This window comes from Anomaloglossus baeobatrachus, chromosome 6 (genome assembly GCF_048569485.1).
Source record: "Anomaloglossus baeobatrachus isolate aAnoBae1 chromosome 6, aAnoBae1.hap1, whole genome shotgun sequence".
In the NCBI taxonomy this organism is placed as follows: Eukaryota; Metazoa; Chordata; class Amphibia; order Anura; family Aromobatidae; genus Anomaloglossus; species Anomaloglossus baeobatrachus.
In genome coordinates, this window is record NC_134358.1 from 84,416,214 (window position 1) to 84,438,540 (window position 22,327).

The 22,327-nt window shown below is 45.2% G+C and overlaps 1 protein-coding gene and 1 long non-coding RNA gene across 4 annotated transcripts in view; one reads left to right on the forward strand and one right to left on the reverse strand.

Moving 5' to 3' along the window:
- VPS13B (vacuolar protein sorting 13 homolog B) overlaps nucleotides 1–22,327 on the reverse strand; it is a 1,405,890-nt gene that overhangs the window by 1,136,097 nt on the left and 247,466 nt on the right. Inside the window, exons 12-15 of the mRNA XM_075353076.1 lie at nucleotides 22,150–22,237; nucleotides 19,561–19,752; nucleotides 17,154–17,323; nucleotides 6,071–6,265 (exon numbers count right to left, since the gene is read on the reverse strand). Of these exons, the coding sequence (XP_075209191.1) occupies nucleotides 6,071–6,265; nucleotides 17,154–17,323; nucleotides 19,561–19,752; nucleotides 22,150–22,237 (645 nt within the window). The remainder of the gene's footprint in view (nucleotides 1–6,070; nucleotides 6,266–17,153; nucleotides 17,324–19,560; nucleotides 19,753–22,149; nucleotides 22,238–22,327) is intronic.
- Nucleotides 4,332–21,459, forward strand: LOC142317093 (uncharacterized). Of its 3 annotated transcripts, none has more exons than XR_012754663.1 (4): nucleotides 4,332–4,462; nucleotides 8,226–8,319; nucleotides 17,107–17,253; nucleotides 20,989–21,459. It is a non-coding gene; the product is annotated as an uncharacterized LOC142317093 (long non-coding RNA). The 3 variants fall into 3 exon arrangements; XR_012754664.1 differs by having other exon boundaries at nucleotides 8,226–8,314; XR_012754665.1 differs by having other exon boundaries at nucleotides 8,226–8,314; nucleotides 17,112–17,253.

Genomic DNA, 22,327 nt, shown 5'->3' on the forward strand with positions numbered 1-22,327 from the left:
CCTGTTTAACACATTACGGTGAGAGCTTTTTTAAGAATGGACATTAAAGCGGGCTTTGCACGTTGCGACATCACAAGCCGATGCTGCGATGTCGCATGCGATAGTCCCCGCCCCCGTCGCAGGTACGATATCTTGTGATAGCTGGCGTAGCGAAAATTATCGCTACGCCAGCTTCACATGCACTCACCTGCCCTGCGACCGTCACTCTGGCCGGCGACCCGCCTCCTTCCTAAGGGGGCGGGTCGTGCGGCGTCATAGCGACGTCACACGGCAGGCGGCCAATAGCAGCGGAGGGGCGGAAATGAGCAGGATGTAAACATCCCGCCCACCTCCTTCCTTCCGTAGAGCCGCCGGCGGCAGGTAAGGTGAAGTTCCTCGCTCCTGCGGCGTAACACACAGCGATGTGTGCTGCCGCAATAACGAGGAACTACATTGTACCATCGCTGCAGCAAAATTATGTTAAAATCGGAGCTTGCAACGATGATACGATAACGACGCTTTTGCGCTCGTTTATCGTATCAACTAGAATTTACACACAACGATGTCGAAAGTGACGCCGGATGTGCGTCACTTTCGATTTGACCCCACCGACATCGCACGTGCGATGTTGCAATGTGCAAAGCCGCCCTAAGGCTTTTCTATGTTGTACTCAGAGATCCCCAGTAAAAAGATTCAGAGGGTGAACCGAACCAAAGTTGCTTTGATAAAACGTTTGTACTAAGATATCAAGTTTTCCCCTGTTCTCCAGGAAAGGGAAAAACTTCCTTACTGCTGAGATCTCTGTAAGGCTATGTGCGCACTAGTGCGGTTTACCCGCAGATTTACCAGCGGATTTGCTGCAGAAATTTCTTGAGAAATGTCTGCAATCTTTGTGCAGACATTTCCCAGCAAATCCTATGAGAAAAAAAAATAGCTGTGCGCACTGTGCGGATTTTTCTCAAGAAATTTTCTTGAGAAAATTTTCTTGAGAAACTTTCTTGAGAAAATGAGCATGTCCATTATTTTCCGCAGGTACCTGCGGTATACCCCCGGAATTTCACTCCATTCACTGTAATGTAATCGCGAAATTCCGGGGGTATACCGCAGGTAGCAAATGATGTGCGGTATACCCCCGGTATAGCCGCGATTTACCTGCGGTAATGCTCATCGCTGCCTGCGGTTTTACAGGAAGCGATGTCCTTATGCCAGGAAGAGGAAGCGGAGCAGAGTAAACACACACGTCACACTCCCTGGACGCCGCACAGAAGCACTTCCGTGCGACCTCCAGGTCTGTCCCGTGCAGTCTGTGTCCCGCTCCAGCCTCGCGGCTGCCTGCACTGCAGCGTGTCAGTGTCTGCCCGCAGTGTCAGCAGCCTGTCACCCTGCAGTGTCAGTGTGTGCCCGCAGTATCGGCAGCTTGTCACGCGGCAGCGCAGGCAGACACTGACACAGGCAGACACTGACACTGCACTGCAGGGTGTCAGTGTCTGCCCGCAGTGTCAGCAGCCTGTCACGCGGCAGCGCAGGCAGACACTGACACAGGCAGACACTGACACCCTGCAGTGCTGGGAGCCGCGGGGATGACGATTGCTGCTGTCAGGAGGTGAGATCATTACCTGCTGTGACGATCTCCTGCCTCCTGACGTCAGCGCTGCCACTGCTGTCTATGCCCGTCTCGCGAGCGGCCCGAGACTGTCACTAGCGGTGACGTCACGGGCTCTCGCGATACTTCTGACAACGCGGCGGGCATAGAAGTCAGTGACAGCGCTGACGTCAGCAGTACAGGAGATGATCACAGAAGGTAATGATCTCATCTATGCTCCTGATGGCAGCGCTCGGCATCCCCTGCAGTGACCTGGGCTGACCTATTGATGTTAGCTCAGGTCACTGCATTGCTCTCCCAGCCAATGGGGAACATTCTGTTCTTCATTGACTGGGACAGCGACTATGGTATGGATCGCCGTGCCCCCCCCCCCTTATTGGATTACGCCGGACGTGGAATTGATTGTTCTTTTCAATAAATTGGTTAAAGAGGGAATGTTTTGGGGAGTGTTTTTTCAAATAAAACTTTTTTTGTTGTCTATTTTTTATTTCTTACTGACTGGGTTGGTGATGTCGGGTATCTGATAGACGCCTGACCTCACCAACCCCAGGGCTTGATGCCAGGTGACATTACACATCTGGCATCAACCCCATATATTACCTCGTTTGCCAACGCACCAGGGCGCGGGATGAGCTGGGGCGAAGCGCCAGGATTGGCACGTCTAATGGATGCGCCACTTCTGGGGCGGCTGCGGCCTGCTATTTTTAGGCTGGGGAGTGTCCAATAACAGTGGACCTCCCTAGTCTGAGAATACCAGACCACAGCTGTCTGCTTTACCTTGGCTGGTGATCCAATTTGGGGGGGACCCCACGTTTTTTGTTTTAAATTATTTATTTAATGTAAAATAACAGCGTGGGGTGCCCTCTATTTTGGATTACCAGCCAAGGTGAAGCTGTCAGCTGTGGTCTGCAGGCTGCAGCCGCCTGCTTTACCCTAGCTGGCTACAAAAGATGGGGGGACCTCACGTCGTTTTTTTTTTAATTATTCATTTATTTTATGGCTAAATACAAGGCTAAGCACCCTTTAGTGCCACATGAAAGTCACTAAAGGGTGCCAGCTTAGAAAATGCAGGGAGGTGGGACATTCTATAGGTCTTTCTCATCTATCTATCTATGGCCCGTTTCACACGTCAGTGAAAAACACTGACATTTTTCACTGGCGTGTAAAACACGCACATGTCCCTACGTGTGCCGTGAATTACGGCACACGTGGGTTGTCTACGTGCAATCCGGGCTCCATTCTCTGTGGCCCGTGATTGCACTTAGAGATTAACTCACCTGTTCGCGCTCCCGCGCTCCATGGTGCTGATCGCTCCCGCGACGCAGCATCCGGCCGGCGCTGACCCCCGCAGCAGCTGCTTCCGGGTCGGCTGTGTCGTGCATCATGAATATGCGCGACAGTAATCAGCCGGCTCAGAAGCAGCAAGCTGCACGGGCTGCAGAGAGCGCCGCTGAAGCCGGTTGAGTAAAAATGTTTTTTATTTTAAAAGCACGTTTTTTTCTGGCACGTGTTTGACGGACCACACCACTGCGTGGTCCGTGGGACATCAGTGATGCCAGAAAAAAATGGACATATCTCCGTGCGGCAATCACGCACACGCGGGTACGCCGCACGGAGACACGTGCAATGAAAAATCACTGACGTGTGAGCAGACCCATTCATTATAATGGGTCTGCGTATGTCAGGGATTCTGGTACGTTTAAAAAAAAGCACAAACGTACCAGAATCACTGACGTGTGAAACAGGCCTATCTATCTATTCATCTATCCATCTTTCACTCTATCCATTATCTGTCTATCGATTATCTATATTATTTATTGCAAAACCGCAGGGAGCAACCTGCGGTAAATCCGCGGCAAATCCGCATGCGTTTTTGCCGCGGATTTTTCCGCAGGTGCGGAAATCTTCCACTCCCAGAAGTTTCTCAAGAAATTTTCTTGAGAAAATTCACATTTCTAGTGCGCACATAGCCTAAAGGTACCTTCACACATAGCGAGATCGCTGCTGAGTCACAGATTCTGTGATGCAACAACGACCTCGCCAGCGATCTCGCTGGTTACTCCCAGGCACTTCCGGACACCGTCCACCACGCGAATCACCAACGCAGGTCGAACAGACTGCACCAGAAGAGGGTATACCTTAATCTTCACCCACTGGTTTATCTATAGGATTTTGCTCATGCAATCCTGACATCCAGGGTATTTTCCCTTAATCAGACAGGTATACCGCTACCCTCAAACAGATCTCAAGCTATATTAATTGGAGTCAATAGATCACCCAGTTTCCTAGGGTGTACTTATTCTCTTGTCACGTGACCACACAATAATGCCCCTGGTGGCCTTGTGATTTCCTTTTGGAGTTTTTCTTTGGATTAATAGAGCCCTAAACACAGAGTGGATTAAAGGATCATTCATATTCTGAATATTAATACGAGGGTGCCCAGGCTCTTTAAGAGAGGAGAACATTATACAAATGCAACACAACGTTTCTTGTGACACGTGCAATTCCATAACCCATTGAGTCCTTGAGAAAGACCAAAGATTGTGGTCGTAACGTTGGACTTGAATATTTGTTTTTTCTCAAAAGAATAACGCAATACAATAAAAACAACATTTTCACAAAGAAACTTTTTTCGTGGATATCTTGATTAGTGTGCCGGAATTCTTCTATCGAGTCACAGATTCTGTGATGCAACAACGACCTCGCCAGTGATCTCGCTACGTTTGACACATAGCAGCGACCAGGACCCTGCTGTGAGATCGCTGTTCGTGACGGAATGGCCTGGATCATTTTTGATCGTCGAGGTCCTGCTGGGCAGGATGCATCGGTGTGTTTCATGCCATACCAACAACGACTCAGAGCTCAGACACGTACAGCCACGTAGGTGCCTAGCTGCCGTGTGACAGGGTCCCAACAACCACCGAGGTCATTATACAAGTCGCTAAGGTCGCTGTATCGTTGCTGCGTCGTTGGGAAGATCTGACTGTTTGACATCTCATCAGCGACCACGTAGCAACTTACCAGCGATCTTTATCAGGTCGTATCATTGTCGGGATCTCTGTTAAGTTGTTAAATGTGACGGGGGGCTTAGTCATCCACTATCCTATAGATAAGGGATAACTACCTATCATGGTACAAACCTTTCTCTTCTGGGTTCATGGCTCCTTGGAAGTGATGAACTGAACTTGGACCTGCCTCAGAGGCCAATGTGTCCATTAGTTACCGGACTTGAGACTTTAGTCATTTTGTCATGGCTGACTCTTTGCATTATTACACTAGTGACAGATTCAGGGCTTGAGAGTCATTTCCATGCAAGCCTCTCAATATTAAATGTTGTTTCCTTTCTTTTGCCGTGTAATGGGTTAATGTCATTTTCCCCTTGCCAGCAGCCTTCTCATTACCTTTTCAGGTGCTTCCGGGTTGGGACCACTCCCAGTCCCTATATATACCCTCTACTCTTTGTAGAGGGTGCCGGTTATACTGAATGCTCATTTTAAGACTTGGCCTGGAGGTGGAAGGAACTGTTAGAACCCTTTCTGTCTGTTGAGGTGTAGGCTGCAGTCCTGGTGCCTGACTGCAGCCAAGAAGTTTGAGGTTATCATTTGTTGCTTCCCCTGTTTGTCTTCCTTCCCCTGTGTATTTTTTTAGTGCAGCGGTGGGCCTAGTGATCCTTATTTGTCCACTCACTAGCCAGGACTATTGTAGGGTTACTCAGGACTTCAGGTTCCTACTTGGCGACAGGTGAGGAACCTGCGTAAGGACTGACTAGGAGTGCAAGGTACAGTTGCAGGTGAGTGGATGAGGTGTCCAAATTCCCTCTCACTAGAGCTAGGGTCTATCGTTGTGAAAGTGCCCCCAGTGTACCCATTGTTTGTCGTGGTGAAACCACTGTTTGTCGTGTGTTTTGCCCAACGCCGGACCTTCCCCAAGTCTGTGCGTGACATATTTCTTCTCTCAAAGGCCACGTCAGTGGAGTGTTATGTGGAGTCATGTGTGCTGCCGTTCCATACATGTTATAAGGACTTTCCCCATATTAAGTACAACCATCACATTTAAGCCCTCTGTTACAGCATTCTAAAATGCTGAATATATATGTCCGTAATCAGCTCACTTTTCAGAGTCGCACTTTTCTCTGCCCTGCTGAAGGCAAAGCAAAGTATTGCAGTGTACATGCGTCAGCACTCTTTGGCCTTTCCCCGCGCATGCGCACTGCAGTTCTTTGCTCTGTCCTCAGGAGGATGTAGCACGTCTTTATGAGTCAATTATCACCCATGTTCCAGAATAGCTGAAAAAATGAAAAGCAACCTTCCCAACTTAATTGTTCTTCCACTGGACAAGGCATATAGACTGAAAATGAAAACTGTAGTTACTTTTGAGAAATCCCTTTATATTATGTTAAGCCATCACAAATTTTAATAAAAAAAAAAAAAAATCATCAGAATAGCTGAAACCATAAAGGAACAGAAGTGTAACAAGTAGATATTGTACCTTTAAGTAACAGTGAGCATAGCAATGGTGGAGCAGGTTATCTGATGGCTGGCTGAGACTGCTCACAGTCTGGACTAGTTGTTCTGTGTACATTGGCACAGAATGCTCAAAGTTGATTTTGTCCGCAAGGATTTTGATTGCAGGTAGAGGTCGTATTGGCTGAAAGTTTGCTGTGCTGACAGTGCTAGCGGAATGCTAAAGAAAACAACACACATTTCATCATCATTACTATTATTATTATTATTATTATTATTATTATTAATTATTGGGTACTAAAGAACATGGACAAAATACATGTGCAAAACCAATACGTAGTTTCTAATTTAACAATTACATTTTTTTTTTGTCATCTGCAGATATAAGAGGCAGGTATCAAATTTATGTAACATTCAGGACAAAAATGTTAAATAGGACCTTTCATTAGTTTTTTTATCATGATAAACTGGCCACATCGTGGACTATACGTACTAGAGCTGAATTAAACAGTTTCTAATTTTTACTCTATTTTGTTGAGATATTAGCTTGTAAAGTTTAGATTAAAACTTTTGATAAGCCCAAGAGCGCATTAGCAGAGATTTTCTCTGGGGGTGTGTACTTTGTCCCAAGAATGATGCTGATCAATCATAAGCAAGAAGTGTCATGCAGAGGAAAAAAAAAGCATGCCATGCTCTCAGCTGGTGTGTAGTATAGAACAGAGCGGAGTGTGATTACAAACACTTCCAGATTTCCTCTTACAGCAGTCAGTGTGAGAAAACGGAGAATAAAACAGGCCTGACTGTGATTAATATTATTTCAAGGTCTCCTCTCTGGGCAGTCAGTGTGACAGAAGGGAGACCATAGCAGAGCTAAGTAATATTACAAAGACATCCAGATCTCCTCTCACAGCAGTCAGTGAGATAACAGAGAGCACAAGAGAGAGGTGTTCAATGCCGCGCCAATAGATCACTTCAGAAGATGTTCAGATCAGTGTCACTTTATTGTCATTCAGGTCGACGCGTTTCTGGGGCATCTGCCCCCTTCATCAGGACCACCAGAAAAAGAAATAACATCCAATCTTTTTCTTCTTCTTCTTCTTTTTCTGGTGGTCCTGATGAAGGGGGCAGATGCCCCAGAAACGCGTTGACCTGAATGACAATAAAGTGACACTGATCTGAACATCTTCTGAAGTGATCTATTGGCGCGGCATTGAACACCTCTCTCTTGTGCTCTCTGTTATCTACCACATTGGTGGCTGCAGCCCTGGATCGGTTGATATATGCGATTATAGTAGTTGTGGCTTCTCACAACTACATTTGGTGAGTAGTTTGACTCCCCTATCCCCACCCCTTACATATTGGGGTAAGACCCTATTGCGCTTGTTTTTCCACAGCTGTCTTTTCTGTGTAGCAGTCAGTGAGAGGGATAGGAGAATATAGCAGAGCCGAGTGTGATTACAAACATTTCCAGATCTCCTCTCTGGCCAGTCAGTGTGGGGAGAGGGAGAATACAGCAGAGATGTGTGATTACAATCACTTCCAGATTTCCTCTCCCAGTAATCAGCTTGAGGGAATGGAAAATATATCAGAACTGAGTGTTAAGACCAAGACTTCCCAATCTTTTTCAGCAGAGCTGAAAAGATCTCTTGAAATGAGATCTGGAAGTGTTTGTGATCACACACCTCAGCTCTGCTGAATCCACCCTTTCCCCACCCTGACTGTTGTCAGAGGTAAATATGGAAGTGTTTGAATCACAATCATCTGTACTCTATACTACATGACACAGTAACTGGAAAGATCAGGGCTTTCCTTTTCCTCTACACAAAACCTCCTACTTAAGATTAGTCAACATCTTGCCCTAACAGAAAAATCTCTGGTAACTCCTCCATGGATTTATAAATTAGAACCCAAAATTTACAAGCTATCAACTCCTCAACGGAGATGAGAATTTAAAAAATAAAAAACAAATTTTAATCAGTTCTTCATTCACTATTCAATAATGTTGTCAAGTTTAACAAGCAAAAACTAGTTTAAACTTCCTTCATCATAGACATATACAACATGTCTGCTAACAGAGGTGTTACCAATTCCTGGTCGATGGCTTTGAATCAGTCACAATAGTTTACTGACATATTAGCTTGGTCTCACATTTGCAATCTCATTTGTCTGTTCTGTTTTAGGTTCAGAATATCCAAATTCACGTTCAAAACAGATTCGCGTAATTTGTGATGCAAAATAACCCCGAAGAAGAGCAGCCAATCTAATTATTGTAAGGTTTGTCTGGGTTCCGTTACTTCAAGATAGAAACAAGGCACTCCCAAATATCCTGCGATGTGTTTTTATTCATGAGGTTCAAATAATGTGCATAAGGCCAAGGCCACGTGGGGATTACTGCGATCCCCTCGCATGACACTCTGCTCACGCTGGCAGTACAGCGGGAGCCGAGTGTCATGTGAGTGTCCCTGCAACTGAGGTCCGACCGTGCGAGCGGACCTCAGCTGCGGGGGGCGGGCTGGCACTGAAGAGGGGAGGGAGGGATTTTTCTCCCTCTCTCCTTCATAGCCGGCTATTGCGATTCTCGCTCTGCACTCGCGGTACACCAGTATACCGCGAGTGCAGTGCGATTTTTCGCTCGCCCCATACACTTGAATGGGTGCGAGAGAAAGAGTCTCGCATAAAGGCTGCTTTACACATTACAATGTATCATGCGATCGCACCCGCCCCTATCGTTTCTGCGGCACGGGCAATTTCTTGCCCGTGTCGCACAATGCTGTAACCCCCCCGTCACACGTACTTACCTCTCCAACGACCTCGCTGTTGGCGGCGAACATCCACTTCCTGAAGGGAAAGGGACGTTCGGCGTCACAGCGACGTCACACAGCGGCCGGCCAATAGAAACAGAGGGGCGGAGATGAGCGGGACGTAAACATCCAGCCAACCTCCTTCCTTCAGCATTGCCGGCGGCCTCAGGTAAGCGGCAGTTCATCGTTCCCGGGGTGTCACATGGAGCGATGTGTGCTGCCCCGGGTACGATGAACAACAGGACGTTTGATTTTTAGAAAATGAGCAATGTGTCAACGATGAACGAGAAGGTGAGTATTTCTGCTCGTTCATAGCTGTCACACGCTACGATATCACTAAAGATGCTGGATGTGCATCACTTACGACGTGACCCCGCCGACATCTCGTTAGATATATCGTAGCGTGTAAAGCCCGCTTTACAGTCGCAGCATGCTGCGATTGTTTTTTTGGTCCGATTAGGGCTGAGAAAATAATCACTCATGTGCGCTGACACACAGGCTAATATTGGATGTTTTATCGCATTCCACTCGCACCGTTTTTCTCACCGTGTGTCTTAGGCCTAATAAAAATGTTTTCGTTCCCACTGGACCTTCTTCAGTTTCACATTGAAGGAATGAGAATGCCTGTGAGTACTGGCATGGAAAAGCGCGGTATTCACCGCCGCATGTAGGCCGCCAATGGCGCCAGGTTTGTGGCCTTGGAACCTACTAAGAGCACCCCTAACTACCCACAACTAGGAAGTGCCATTGATTACATAATCCTGGGTTCTGTTACTTGTCAATTTTTAGTAGAAAAAAAAAGAAATAGTTCCACATGACACTTTATTTATGTTCTAAGAACAGACAAATAGTTAAACACAGATGTATTTCGTAATGCCTATAGGCCACCCCTGCATCCTTTTTGGGCATGAATTTGGTTTTCTCACTCAATTCACTGGGAGACCCTGGACGATAGGTTAACATGCTGCCACCTGGACGCTGACACTAAGGCGGGCTTTACATGTTGCGACATTGCTACCGATATATCGTCGGGGTCACGTTGTTAGTGACGCACATCCGGCACCGGTAGCAACATCGCAACGTGTAAATCCTAGGTGCAACGATGAACGAGCGCAAAAGCGTAAAAAACTGATCTGTGTCACGTCGTTCATTTCCATAATGTCATTACTGCTGCAGATACCATGTTGTTTGTCGTTCCTGCAGCAGCACACATCGCTGTGTGTGAAACCGCGGGAACGACAAACTTCTCCTTACCTGCATCCACCACCAATGCGGAAGGAAGAAGGTGGGCTGGATGTTATGTCCCGCTCATCTCCGCCCCTCCGCTTGTATTGGCCAGCCGCTTAGTGACGTTGCGGTGACGTCGCTGTGACGTTGAACGCACCTCCCCCTTGAAGGAGGGATTGTTCGACAGTCACAGCGACGTCGCCGACCAGGTTTGTACGTGTGAAGCTGCCGTAGAGGTAATATTCGCTACGGTAACAAGCACCTGATATCACATGTACGACGGGGGCGGGTGCTATCGCGCTCGACATTGCTAGCAATTGCTAGCGATGTCGCAGTGTGTAACGCCCGCCTAAGTCTATGTGCCCATGCTGCAGATGAGTTGCAGAAAATATCTGCATGAAAACTGTGATGTTGGCAGACAACCGCATGTCAAAATAAGATGCAGTCTTGTGTCGGTTCACCTAAGATTTGGCATGTGGGCTTGGGCGAGAACGAGACAAAATAACACTGTGAAACCGAAATCAAACCGTCACAGTGTGAATACACAACAGCGTTATTTCATCACGACATTGAAGTCAATGGGTGAAAAACGCTGCTAAACTGGACTGATACTTACATGCTGCAGATTTTTTCTGCATCAGAATCCGGACCGAAAAAAAAACCCCGCAGTGTGTGCACATAAAAACAAAAACCCATTGACTTTGCTGGCTTTACCAAAGACATGCGGAAAATTGATGCAGATTTTTAAAAAACAAAACGCATCAAAAACCGCAGCGTGCGCACAGGCCCTAAGAATACACCTCAGAGAAAAAGCTAACTTCTCCATACCAAACTACACCTGGACACCCAGTTATTCAGTTACCACAGCACCAGTAAGAGTAGCAAAACCAAACTCCCCCCAAAAATCCAGCAGTGGTGCCCGTGTTTCTATTATACTTTTCCTTTGATTGTTTCACTCCTGATTTTGGCTACAAATACTGAGCTAAAAAAAACCTTGCCAAATACTCACGGTCTGCATGTGGTCTAATAGTAATAAATAATACTGCACCTACTCGTTTGTTACAGAGTCCTCCCTACTGATTACTTATTCCTCCCTTCCTGCTTCTCGCTCCTAAAATACAATCCTGCGCCCATCGAACACAAATCTTCACCTCAATATGTCAGACTTTCCCCTACACTGCAAACGTTTTATCATGCCCTGACAATGATTACCTACAGGAATGCTATTAGATGAATTAATCATTATTGTGACATGTAAGCAATTTTACTAACCCTTCCCTAATATTTCCAGATGTTCTCCCTAATATATGACTTCACTGCATCCAGTATATATACTTTTTCTCTAACATGACGCAACATTTAAGTGTTCCCTAAGGTAACCGTGTATCTGAACTACAACCTACTGATCGTACCCAGCTGGGTTAATGCTATATATAATTTGTTATTAGGGTCTTCACATAAAAATCTACATCATATTTCTCTATTGTTTAGAAGTTTCTCCAAACTTCAGAAGAGCAAGGAATCTCCGTCCGCTGAAGGAATACAGATTGCTCCGGCTCAGCGAAAATGACGGCATTTTATCACAAACTGATGAAACGCAGAACGCCTGTGTACAACAGGTGCCATTACAAATGGGCTCATCATTTTCCTCTTACGTCAAACCACAGAGCAAAAAAAAAGCATCTCATGATCCCTCTGTGCGGTTTAAGACCAAGAATTTCTATGTAATTAGGAGGATTCCACATCTAAAATATGTCTATTAACATGGACTATTGGACACAATCCTCATTTCCCAAAGCATCGGCTTTTGATAATAGATGAGTTGAGTAATGCATCAAAAAGCCTCTCCAGTAAAGCCCCTAATTCACCTAAATAGTATTATACCAGGGATTATTGGGTTCTGTTAAAAAAAAAAAAAAGATGAAAAAGGAAAGGAAATTCGGCAGATTAGAGAAAATGTGAAAGGGTTTATGGAATAGACGTGATCAATGGTAAAATTATCAACGGCAGGATGGAAAATAGGAACGTGGAAAGATGAAAAAGAGGGAATTGTTCAATTTCACAGACTTCTGTTTCAATAATGCAAAATTCTATTCCACAAACTTCATATCCACTGAAGGTCAAGGTGAAGGACAAGGCAAAATATATACGGCTTTTAAAAGGATCCTAATATTTATAAAATATAATTTTAAAGGGAATCTGTCACCAGGTTTTTGCCACCTAATCTGAAAGCAGCATAATGTATGGGCAGAGACCCTGATTCCAGAGATGTGCCATTTATTAGGCTGCTTAGTGTAGTTTTTTTTTTTTTTTAAATTCTTTATTTTTAAGTGAAAACCTTCAACATAACATAATACAGTTCTTATGACCAATCAGGCCAATTTGCACTACAATACATATATCATTAACAAGATGCCAAACGGGAAATATATATTTGTATCTTGCTGAATCACGTTCCTTCATATATCTCCTCCCGGGTTCCTGATAAGTCTAGGTTCCACCACATTTTTGCTTTAATACAGATTCACATTAAAACAGATAACGAAGGTGACTCACAAATACATGTGAAACAAGAAAGATAGAAAGGCTAGAGAAGAAAGAGAAGTTATTAGGCAATCAGTGTGAGAAGAATAGAAAAGTAGGAAGAAAAATGGGAGGGGGAGGGGAAGAGAGGGGGGGGAGAGAGGGAGGAAATCGGGGGGGGGGGGTAGGGAGGGGAATTCAGCTAAGTGTTGCAAACTGCGGTTCCATCGGCAGCCACATCGCCCCCCACCAGGACGCTATATTCCTCTGAATGTTGGAAGTCCAACCATTCTCGCCAAGTGGACCAGAATTTCTCATATGTATCATGCAGCGAGGAGGTTAAATCCTCCATGTACATGAGGTCATTGACCTTATTGATCCATTGGACCAACGTGGGAGGGGTCGTGCTCCTCCATCTTTCAGGTATGCATACTCTCGCAGCCATAATAAGGAATTTCCTCAAAGAATTCTTATAGGTTTTTTCAGGGACCCCACAGTGATGCAATAGGGCAGCAGCAGGTCCCAGCTCCTCGTTATTGCCAGTAACCTGGCGAATGGTGTCGGACACTCCCTTCCAGAAGGGCCGGATCGCCTCACACCCCCAAAACACATGTAAAATGTTACCCTCTGCTGTGCCACATCTCCAACATGTGGGGTCTACTGTTGGAAACATGACATGTAACCTGGAGGGTACTCTGTACCATCTGGATAACAGTTTATAGCTAGCCTCCTGGAACCTGGAGCTGATGGAAGATGTGTGTGCCAATCTGAAGATCCGTTCCCACTGTATTGGTGTCAGCTGAATACCCAAATCACATTCCCATTGTGAAGCAAACGGGGGAAGTTGTTGGTCAGGGGACGAAGACAAAAGTGAATAAACCACTGAAAGCGAATGTCGTATTGTGCCTGAACCCATACACAATTTTTCAAACTGTGTCTTAGGACGTTGAAAGTGGGTCCTAGCTGGGAGACTACTGAAAAAATGCGTCAATTGTAAGCATCTCCATAGACCCAGTGGGATGGGATCCTGTCTAACCCCCAAACCCTCCACCTGCGGCCAGTTGTCCCGAATCCCAAAGTCTTCCACCCGGTCTTAGTGTAGTTTTGATAAGATTACTTTAAAGGGGTGGTTCACTCATTTTTTAATTTTTCACTATCAATGTAAATCCCTATTATAAGTCTCTTCTTAATTGCCTTCTATTTCCAGTTCTGGCACTGAGCGGCGCTATTCCCCTCGCTTAGTGCCAATCATATGACCCCCGGGTGCTGCGGCCTCTGGCATACGCTGATGTCACGTCAACCTCCGGGCTCTAAAATTGACGTGACATGATAAGCTCGAGCGGCCTCAGATTGTGAGTGACTGCACTGTGGGCGGTGATTACCACACGTCACAGCCCAGTATCAAGAGGAGGGCTTATCCATCCTGCAGCTGTGTGCAGCCGGCATCAGGATCGAGAGAAGAGGAGGAGTCACGTCAGGTGAGTATGTTATCGCACAGGGGGTGGGATGATGAGCAGAGTGCAGTGCTTCGATAACATGCAGAGACAGGGAAGAAGGAATGGGTGGAGATCGGAGTGGGTGGGAGATACAGACAGCTGCCACTGCAAAGGATTGTGGAAGTTGTAGGAACTGAACCCAGGAAGTCAGGAGAGAGTTTCACCCCATCAGAGCTGGAGCCAGCAATGAGGATGTGCTGCTAGATCATGATAAAAGGGAATCATGCTAAAATAACATAATAGATGTGTGGAGAGGCACATATTAGCAAGATTTAGGAGAGAAAAAACAATCCGTTTTGGTAACTGGACAACTTCTTTAAGTGATTAATTACTGGAATCAGGGTCTCGATCTCTAGATTTTGCTGCTCTCAAGTTAAGCAGCAAAAACTTGGTGACAAAATCCTTTTAAACAGTGGAAAAAGTAATTACTCGGAATTTATTAAAAGGAATCTGTCACCAGTTTTTTTGCCACTTAATCTAAGAGCAACATAATGTAGGGGCAGAGATCCTGATTCCAGCGATGTGCCACTTACTGGGCTGCTTAGTGTAGTATTGATAAAATCACTGATTAATCAGCAGTAGATTATCATTACAGGACTACTTGGCATGCTGCAGGTAGTCCAGCATATTCATGAGCTCTCTATAACTGCTGGATCTGCAGCAGAGAAAATACTGATTTTATCAAAATGACAGCAAAGAGCTCAGTAAGTGACACATCGCTGGAATCAGGGTCTCTGTCTCTACATTATGCTGCTCTCAGATGGAGGAGTAAAAACCTGGTGACAGATTCCCTTTATTATAAACCTTGAAAAGGGAGATATATCTACAAGGTCTTGTCATTTTTGAAAATCTCTTTGCCACAAGGCTCAAGATCTGGACTTCTTCCGGTTTTACTTAAGGCCCAGTCACACTAAACAACTTACCAGCGATCCCAACAACGATACAACCCAATAGGGATCGCTGGTAAGTTGCTAGGAGGTCGCTGGTGAGATGTCACACTAAGCGACGCTCCAGCGATCCCACCAGCAATCTGACCTGGCAGGGATCGCTGGAGCGTCGCTACACGGGTTGCTGGTGAGCTGTCACACAGGCAGATCTCACCAGCAACCAGTGACCAGCCCCCAGCCAGCAGCGACGCGTGGAAGCAATGCTGCGCTTGGTAACTAAGGTAAATATCGGGTAACCAACCCGATATTTACCTTGGTTACCAGTGCACACTGCTTAGCGCTGGATCCCTGCACTCCTTGCCAGAGTACACATCGGGTTAATTACCCGATGTGTAGTCTGGCTATGTGTGCAGGAGCCGGCACTGACAGCGTGAGAGCGATGGACGCTGGTAACGAAGGTAAATATCGGGTAACCAAGGAAAGGGCTTCTTGGTTACCCGATGTTTACCGTGGTTACCAGCGTCCGCAGAAGCCAGCTCCTGCTGCCTGCACATTTAGTTGTTGCTCTCTCGCTGTCACACACAGCGATGTGCGCTTCACAGCGGGACAGCAACAACTAAAAAATGGTCCAGGACATTCAGCAACAACCAACGACCTCACAGCAGGGGCCAGGTTGTTGCTGGATGTCAAACACAACAACATCGCTGTTACGTCACAAAAGTTGTTCTTTAGCAGCGATGTTGCTTAGTGTGACGTGGCCTTTATTGTTCTGTAGATTTGGTTAAAAAAGATTGCTGGAGATACAGTTCTTGCATTCACAACACTCTGTTACCACATCTAATTGGAGTCATATTACAGCAGCCTGACAGCCCTTGGGTTATGTTCAGATGTTGCGTTTTTGCTGCGTTATTTTTGCAGCATTTTTCATGAGTTTTATGCAAATTGATAGCTGCTTTTTCCAGTAGCAGCAAAACCTTCGAGATTTCAGAAATCTCATGTACACGATTGCTTACTTTTTCCTGACTGAAATGGAAAACTGCTGCATTTTTTAAAGAAGCGGTGTGTCAATCCTTTCACCGTTTTTTTCACCAATGAAAACAATAGGAAAGTGCAAAAATGCAACCACTGTGCTTTGCTGCTTTTGTAATGAATGATACTAACTTTATTAAACTTGAACTGTAGACAAATGACAAATATAGTCTGCACCCCAAAAATGCAGGAAAAACGGCTTTTTGGAAGCAGGTTTCTGCTGCAGAAAAAATGCCGCAAAAACGCAACGTTATAAAAAGCCTTAAAAAGTTTTCTCAAGTTTTAAAGTAAGTATCCTATTCACTGGATAGGGAATAACTAGTGATAAGCGAGCCCTACCATGCTCGGTTGCTAGATACTCATAAGCAGTTGGATGCTCGGATGGGCGCGGAGTACCCAAGTATAATTGAAGTCAATGGAGAACTTGAGCATTTCTCCGGAAGAGCTCCCGTAAAAATGTTTGAGTTCCCCATTGACTCCCATTATATTTGGGTACTCGAGTGGCGCTCATCCAAGCATCCAACTGCTTGTTATGAGTACAGAGCACCCGAGCAGGGTAGTGTTAGCTCATCACTAGGAATAACAACCATCGGTGGTGGTTCGACTGTTGTGGCCCCCACCAATCCCGAGAACCAACACTGAAGAGCCCCAGCTGAATAAAGAGGTTGTTCATGCACACTAGCAGTGAGTTTTCTCTTAAAGGGACCACTAGAGATTTTCAAGTGGTGAACTGTATATCTGCTCCATTCTTGGTTCTCGAGATTTGTGGGGGCCACAGCAGTCAGACCCCCAGCGATTGGAAAGTTATCCCCTATCCTCTGGATAGTAGATAACTTTCAAACTTGAGAACACCCCTTTAAATTGCTTATGATTCCTTAAGATAATCTTAGTTTTTAAAAACCTGTAGCATGTCAAAATGACATTGAAAAGTTTTGATCAGTGGGGTCTGGGCATGGAGGAACCCCCTACAGACTGCATTCACCTGCACTGCTCCTTCAGTTTTCTCTACATCACTGGTAAACCATGTTTGTGCTATGTACTTTCAAATAAACTCTAATCTATTCATTTTCACCAATAATTTGTCTATGTCTTTGATAGGGCAGTAAGAAGATAACATCTCCGTTATTTAGATTTGAAGACTTTACCTTTTGTCCAAGGATGATGGACAATAATTGCCCAAGCAGGTTAAATTCGGCCATGGTCAGCGTAATGGAGCACTTAAGTAACGTTACACAAGTCAGTCGAGTAGGTATATATTCCTCCAAAGATGCTACTTCCTCGCTGGTGGGCAAAGTCTTACATTCCTCCTGCAAAACTAAAGAGAAAAAGCAGATTTGCTGCACTGTGTGGTGACAACACATGACACGGACAACATCAACTTCTCTTTTTATGGATCAAAGATCTGATTTTGATCTACAAGAAAGACAAACTTTTGATAGGCTTAAAATAATAAAGGATGGGAAAAGGGTCTACTTATAATATTTCTTACTAGCTTTAGTACCCGACATTGCCCAGGATAGTAAGTGTGTCTGTCTCTCTCCCACTCTCCCTCTCTGTCTTGTCTCTGAATCTCTGCTTCTCTCTCTGTCTGTCCATCTCTATCTGTCTTTGTCTCTCTCTGCCTGTCTCTCTCTCTGTCTTTCTATCGTCACTCTCCGTTTGCCTCTATCTTTGTCTGTCTTTCGATTTCTCTCTCCCCATCTGTCTCTTTATCCGTGTCATTCTGTCTGTCTCCCTGCCTATCTGTCTTTGTCTGTCTCTATTTGTCTGTCTCTATTTGTCGTCTCTATTTGTCTGTCTCTATTTGTCTGTCTCTATTTGTCTGTCTCTATTTGTCTGTCTCTATTTGTCTGTCTCTATTTGTCTGTCTCTATTTGTCTGTCTCTATTTGTCTGTCTCTATTTGTCTGTCTCTATTTGTCTGTCTCTATTTGTCCGTCTCTATTTGTCCGTCTCTATTTGTCCGTCTCTATTTGTCCGTCTCTATTTGTCCGTCTCTATTTGTCCGTCTCTATTTGTCCGTCTCTATTTGTCCGTCTCTATTTGTCCGTCTCTATTTGTCCGTCTCTATTTGTCCGTCTCTATTTGTCCGTCTCTATTTGTCCGTCTCTATTTGTCCGTCTCTATTTGTCCGTCTCTATTTGTCCGTCTCTATTTGTCCGTCTCTATTTGTCCGTCTCTATTTGTCCGTCTCTATTTGTCCGTCTCTATTTGTCCGTCTCTATTTGTCCGTCTCTATTTGTCCGTCTCTATTTGTCCGTCTCTATTTGTCCGTCTCTATTTGTCCGTCTCTATTTGTCCGTCTCTATTTGTCCGTCTCTATTTGTCCGTCTCTATTTGTCCGTCTCTATTTGTCCGTCTCTATTTGTCCGTCTCTATTTGTCCGTCTCTATTTGTCCGTCTCTATTTGTCCGTCTGTCTCCCTTGTCCGTCTGTCTCCCTTGTCCGTCTGTCTCCCTTGTCCGTCTGTCTCCCTTGTCCGTCTGTCTCCCTTGTCCGTCTGTCTCCCTTGTCCGTCTGTCTCCCTTGTCCGTCTGTCTCCCTTGTCCGTCTGTCTCCCTTGTCCGTCTGTCTCCCTTGTCCGTCTGTCTCCCTTGTCCGTCTGTCTCCCTTGTCCGTCTGTCTCCCTTGTCCGTCTGTCTCCCTTGTCCGTCTGTCTCCCTTGTCCGTCTGTCTCCCTTGTCCGTCTGTCTCCCTTGTCCGTCTGTCTCCCTTGTCCGTCTGTCTCCCTTGTCCGTCTGTCTCCCTTGTCCGTCTGTCTCCCTTGTCCGTCTGTCTCCCTTGTCCGTCTGTCTCCCTTGTCCGTCTGTCTCCCTTGTCCGTCCGTCTCCCTTCTGCGTCCGTCTCCCTTCTGCGTCCGTCTCCCTTCTGCGTCCGTCTCCCTTCTGCGTCCGTCTCCCTTCTGCGTCCGTCTCCCTTCTGCGTCCGTCTCCCTTCTGCGTCCGTCTCCCTTCTGCGTCCGTCTCCCTTCTCCGTCCGTCTCCCTTCTCCGTCCGTCTCCCTTCTCCGTCCGTCTCCCTTCTCCGTCCGTCTCCCTTCTCCGTCCGTCTCCCTTCTCCGTCCGTCTCCCTTCTCCGTCCGTCTCCCTTCTCCGTCCGTCTCCCTTCTCCGTCCGTCTCCCTTCTCCGTCCGTCTCCCTTCTCCGTCCGTCTCCCTTCTCCGTCCGTCTCCCTTCTCCGTCCGTCTCCCTTCTCCGTCCGTCTCCCTTCTCCGTCTGTCTCCCTTCTCTGTCTCTCAATCCATCTCTACACCGACATCACATTACCTCACACATAAGCTTCTTATTCTAACAATGTTCTTCGTTCTTAAATCAACCAATCACAGCTCCTATTAATGACCTGTAGCTCCCAGCTCGATGGACTTTAATGTAAGCAGTTTTTTTGGCAAATCATTTCAAAGCGCGGGGTTAAATTTTCCCCTCTAAACATAATCTATTCTGTTCCCTGAGTCAAATGGGACGGCTGTGCAAAATTTTGTGACTGTAAATGTGACAGTGCAGATTCCTTTAGCGGACATACACACATACTCAGCTTTATATATTAGATATTCATACCAGGACGTGAACAGCTGTATGCCTCATATTCATGATCAAAAGAGCAGGCCACCATCTTCATAATCCTATGCACCGAACTGCTGTCCAGTCGGAGATCAATGGGTCCAACAACTAGGCGCTTGATGGACATCTCTTTGAAACTGCCATTTTCATCTGTTTTGGCAGTTGAGAATTCTTGCTGATTTACAGATCCTGGTAAAAATAAAGCATTACATGTCACATATTTCACTTAAAGGTCATGGAAAGCAGAATTTAAACAAATTAGAGTAACCATTCACTCTTTTTCCATAAACTTGTATTACTTGTGAAAATAAGAAAGATTGTACAATAGCTTATTACAAAAAAATCCACTTATTTTTCCTTCTGGACAGAGTATTATTCTCAATTTTCTCATTTAATGGGTAACATTTGACTTCAGTGAATACAGATTTTCATACACAGTTGGTGTTTATAAAGTTCTATGGAGATGGGACAGAGAGGAGCTAGAAGCAGAAACATACGGTCTACTGCAGATGCTAACACTTAAGAGACACTGCAACTTTTAGAATTCGGTTTACTCCATTTATTTATGGCAACTGCACAACCCAGTAATACGTCCCAGATAGGGGTATTGTAAAAAGAAAGATTTAATTAAAGTATCAAACATTTTTAATTGTTTTTGGGTTTTATTTGACATAACCATCCAGCAACTACTATTTTTAATGCAGATGTTGCCATAGACATAAGTCTAACTTTGATACAGACAATTTTAAAGCACCAGTTCAGCGTATATTTTTTTTCATGGCTAGAGTAGTGGGGTTTTTTTTAATCTAATGTCCCTGCCCCTAGCAATATACTCCGCCTCTGGTGTCATCTCCTTTTACTGACGCCGTTCTTGGTCCTGCGGCACCATATTATGACTGCAATTTCTGTCTGGCTTGAATTCAGAAGTCACAAGCTCTCAATATAAGTCTATGAGAATGAGAATGAGGCTTGCATAGACTTGTATTTAAGAGTGACCTCCAGCATGCTCCATGAAATATATTTAATATAAAGTTAAGGTGTATTATTGATTTAGGACATAAAATGAAATCGATGGTTACACTTTTAAGCCCGTTCCTAGAATCCCAGAATGTTCCCAGGATTGTTTGCTCTTTTTTCTAGGGTCATTGAACATGTATGACCAGTATGAAAGACTGTAAAGCTCAATGTGACAATGTGTATGTCTGTTTGATCTGTTCACTTGAAAATCATTTGTTTAATGCTTGTATGACCATCAAACTAATGTGTACTGCCATCTCTACGTGTTCTCCAATCTCTATATCAATATGGCTCTGTTCACAATGGCGTCATGTCTTCTGTCAGTATTCATTTCAGTGCTTAAAGATCCATTATGTAACAATCTCAATGACAAAGTAAAACAACTGACTTTCATTTTTGCTTTACTAGGTAGAACAGAACAGCAGACTACAATAATCTAACCATCAAGGCCCCCCAAACAAATTAGGGTAACTTCGACTAAACATGCCAAAACCAGCTGGTGTGGTTGGCAGTCTAGCATGTAAGGAGGCCTCCTGACTCTCTCTTCACAGATGATCCAGCATGTCTGATTTCGGAAGGCGTATACTTTTGTTATTGGTGAGAAAAGAAAAAGAAGTCTGGCAATGGCTCTTTCATACAGAACACAGGAGTGCTTGCGTGGATGGAGAAGTCAGGAGATATAATGATCATCCAAACCATCATTTGGCCTACAGCTATCTATTGTTGTTGGGCCTTTTGGGAAGAGATGCAACCGGGAAAAAAAAAAAAAGAAAACCATGACGCCAGCTTTCAATCAGCCTAAAATTTAAAGTGATAAGCATTGAAATAATCAAATCGGGCTCAGCGCCTTCATTCATTTTTGGCCTCTGTTCCACTTGCGAGAGCATTGCAAGCGATATGCTATTGACCCTTGGCTCCTGCTCTGCTGCGAGGGTCAACCGAGGGTCATGCGACTGTGATCCAATCTTGCAATCGGATCACAGCTGCGGAGATGAGAGAGCACTTTCTCCCCCTCCTCAGCTGTCTGTCTTGCCATATATCACACTGCATTCTGATGATATCTGAGTGCAGTGCGATGTTTCACACTCACCCATAGACTTCTATAGGGGAGTCTAAGCCGAGACTCACTGCCAAACACAGCATGCTGCGATTCTTTTCTCATGACGATATGACATGAGAAATCAATCGCAGATGGACACTGCTTCATAGTTTTGCATTGGTTCGTTTGCTATCCAATGTTTTATAGGATTGCACTTGTCCGTGCAAAACGCTAGTGGAACCGAGCTCTTTTATGAATTTCCTTAGCGGTATTCAGTGCATGATCGCAAAACACAAGGGAATGGACAAGTCCAGGTGATGCTGATAAGGTGAAGTCTTCTTGGTATCACCAGACGTCGGCCATACAAGTAGATGGTCTAGGTGTGCCTGTAGCACTGAAGAGGTTACTCTAAAAAGGTAAATATCCAAGGTAAAATTGAGGACAGACTGTCAAGGACCAGGTGGCAATGAAGGAAGTGTTTGTTTCTGTTATTCAAAAGGAGGACAAACAGAAGAGAAAGGAACTTGTACCTTTGCCACTAGTGGACTCCATTGTGTAGAGGTAATCCATGTAGAGCGCTCCAAACCTCTGCATTCCGGCTATCTCTGTGTATGTCTCCTATCAACAAAGCAAAGCAAACACGGCTCTGGTTTAGCGCAAGAGAATCCCCAGATTACAACAGGACAGACAAAGTATCAGAGACAAGTG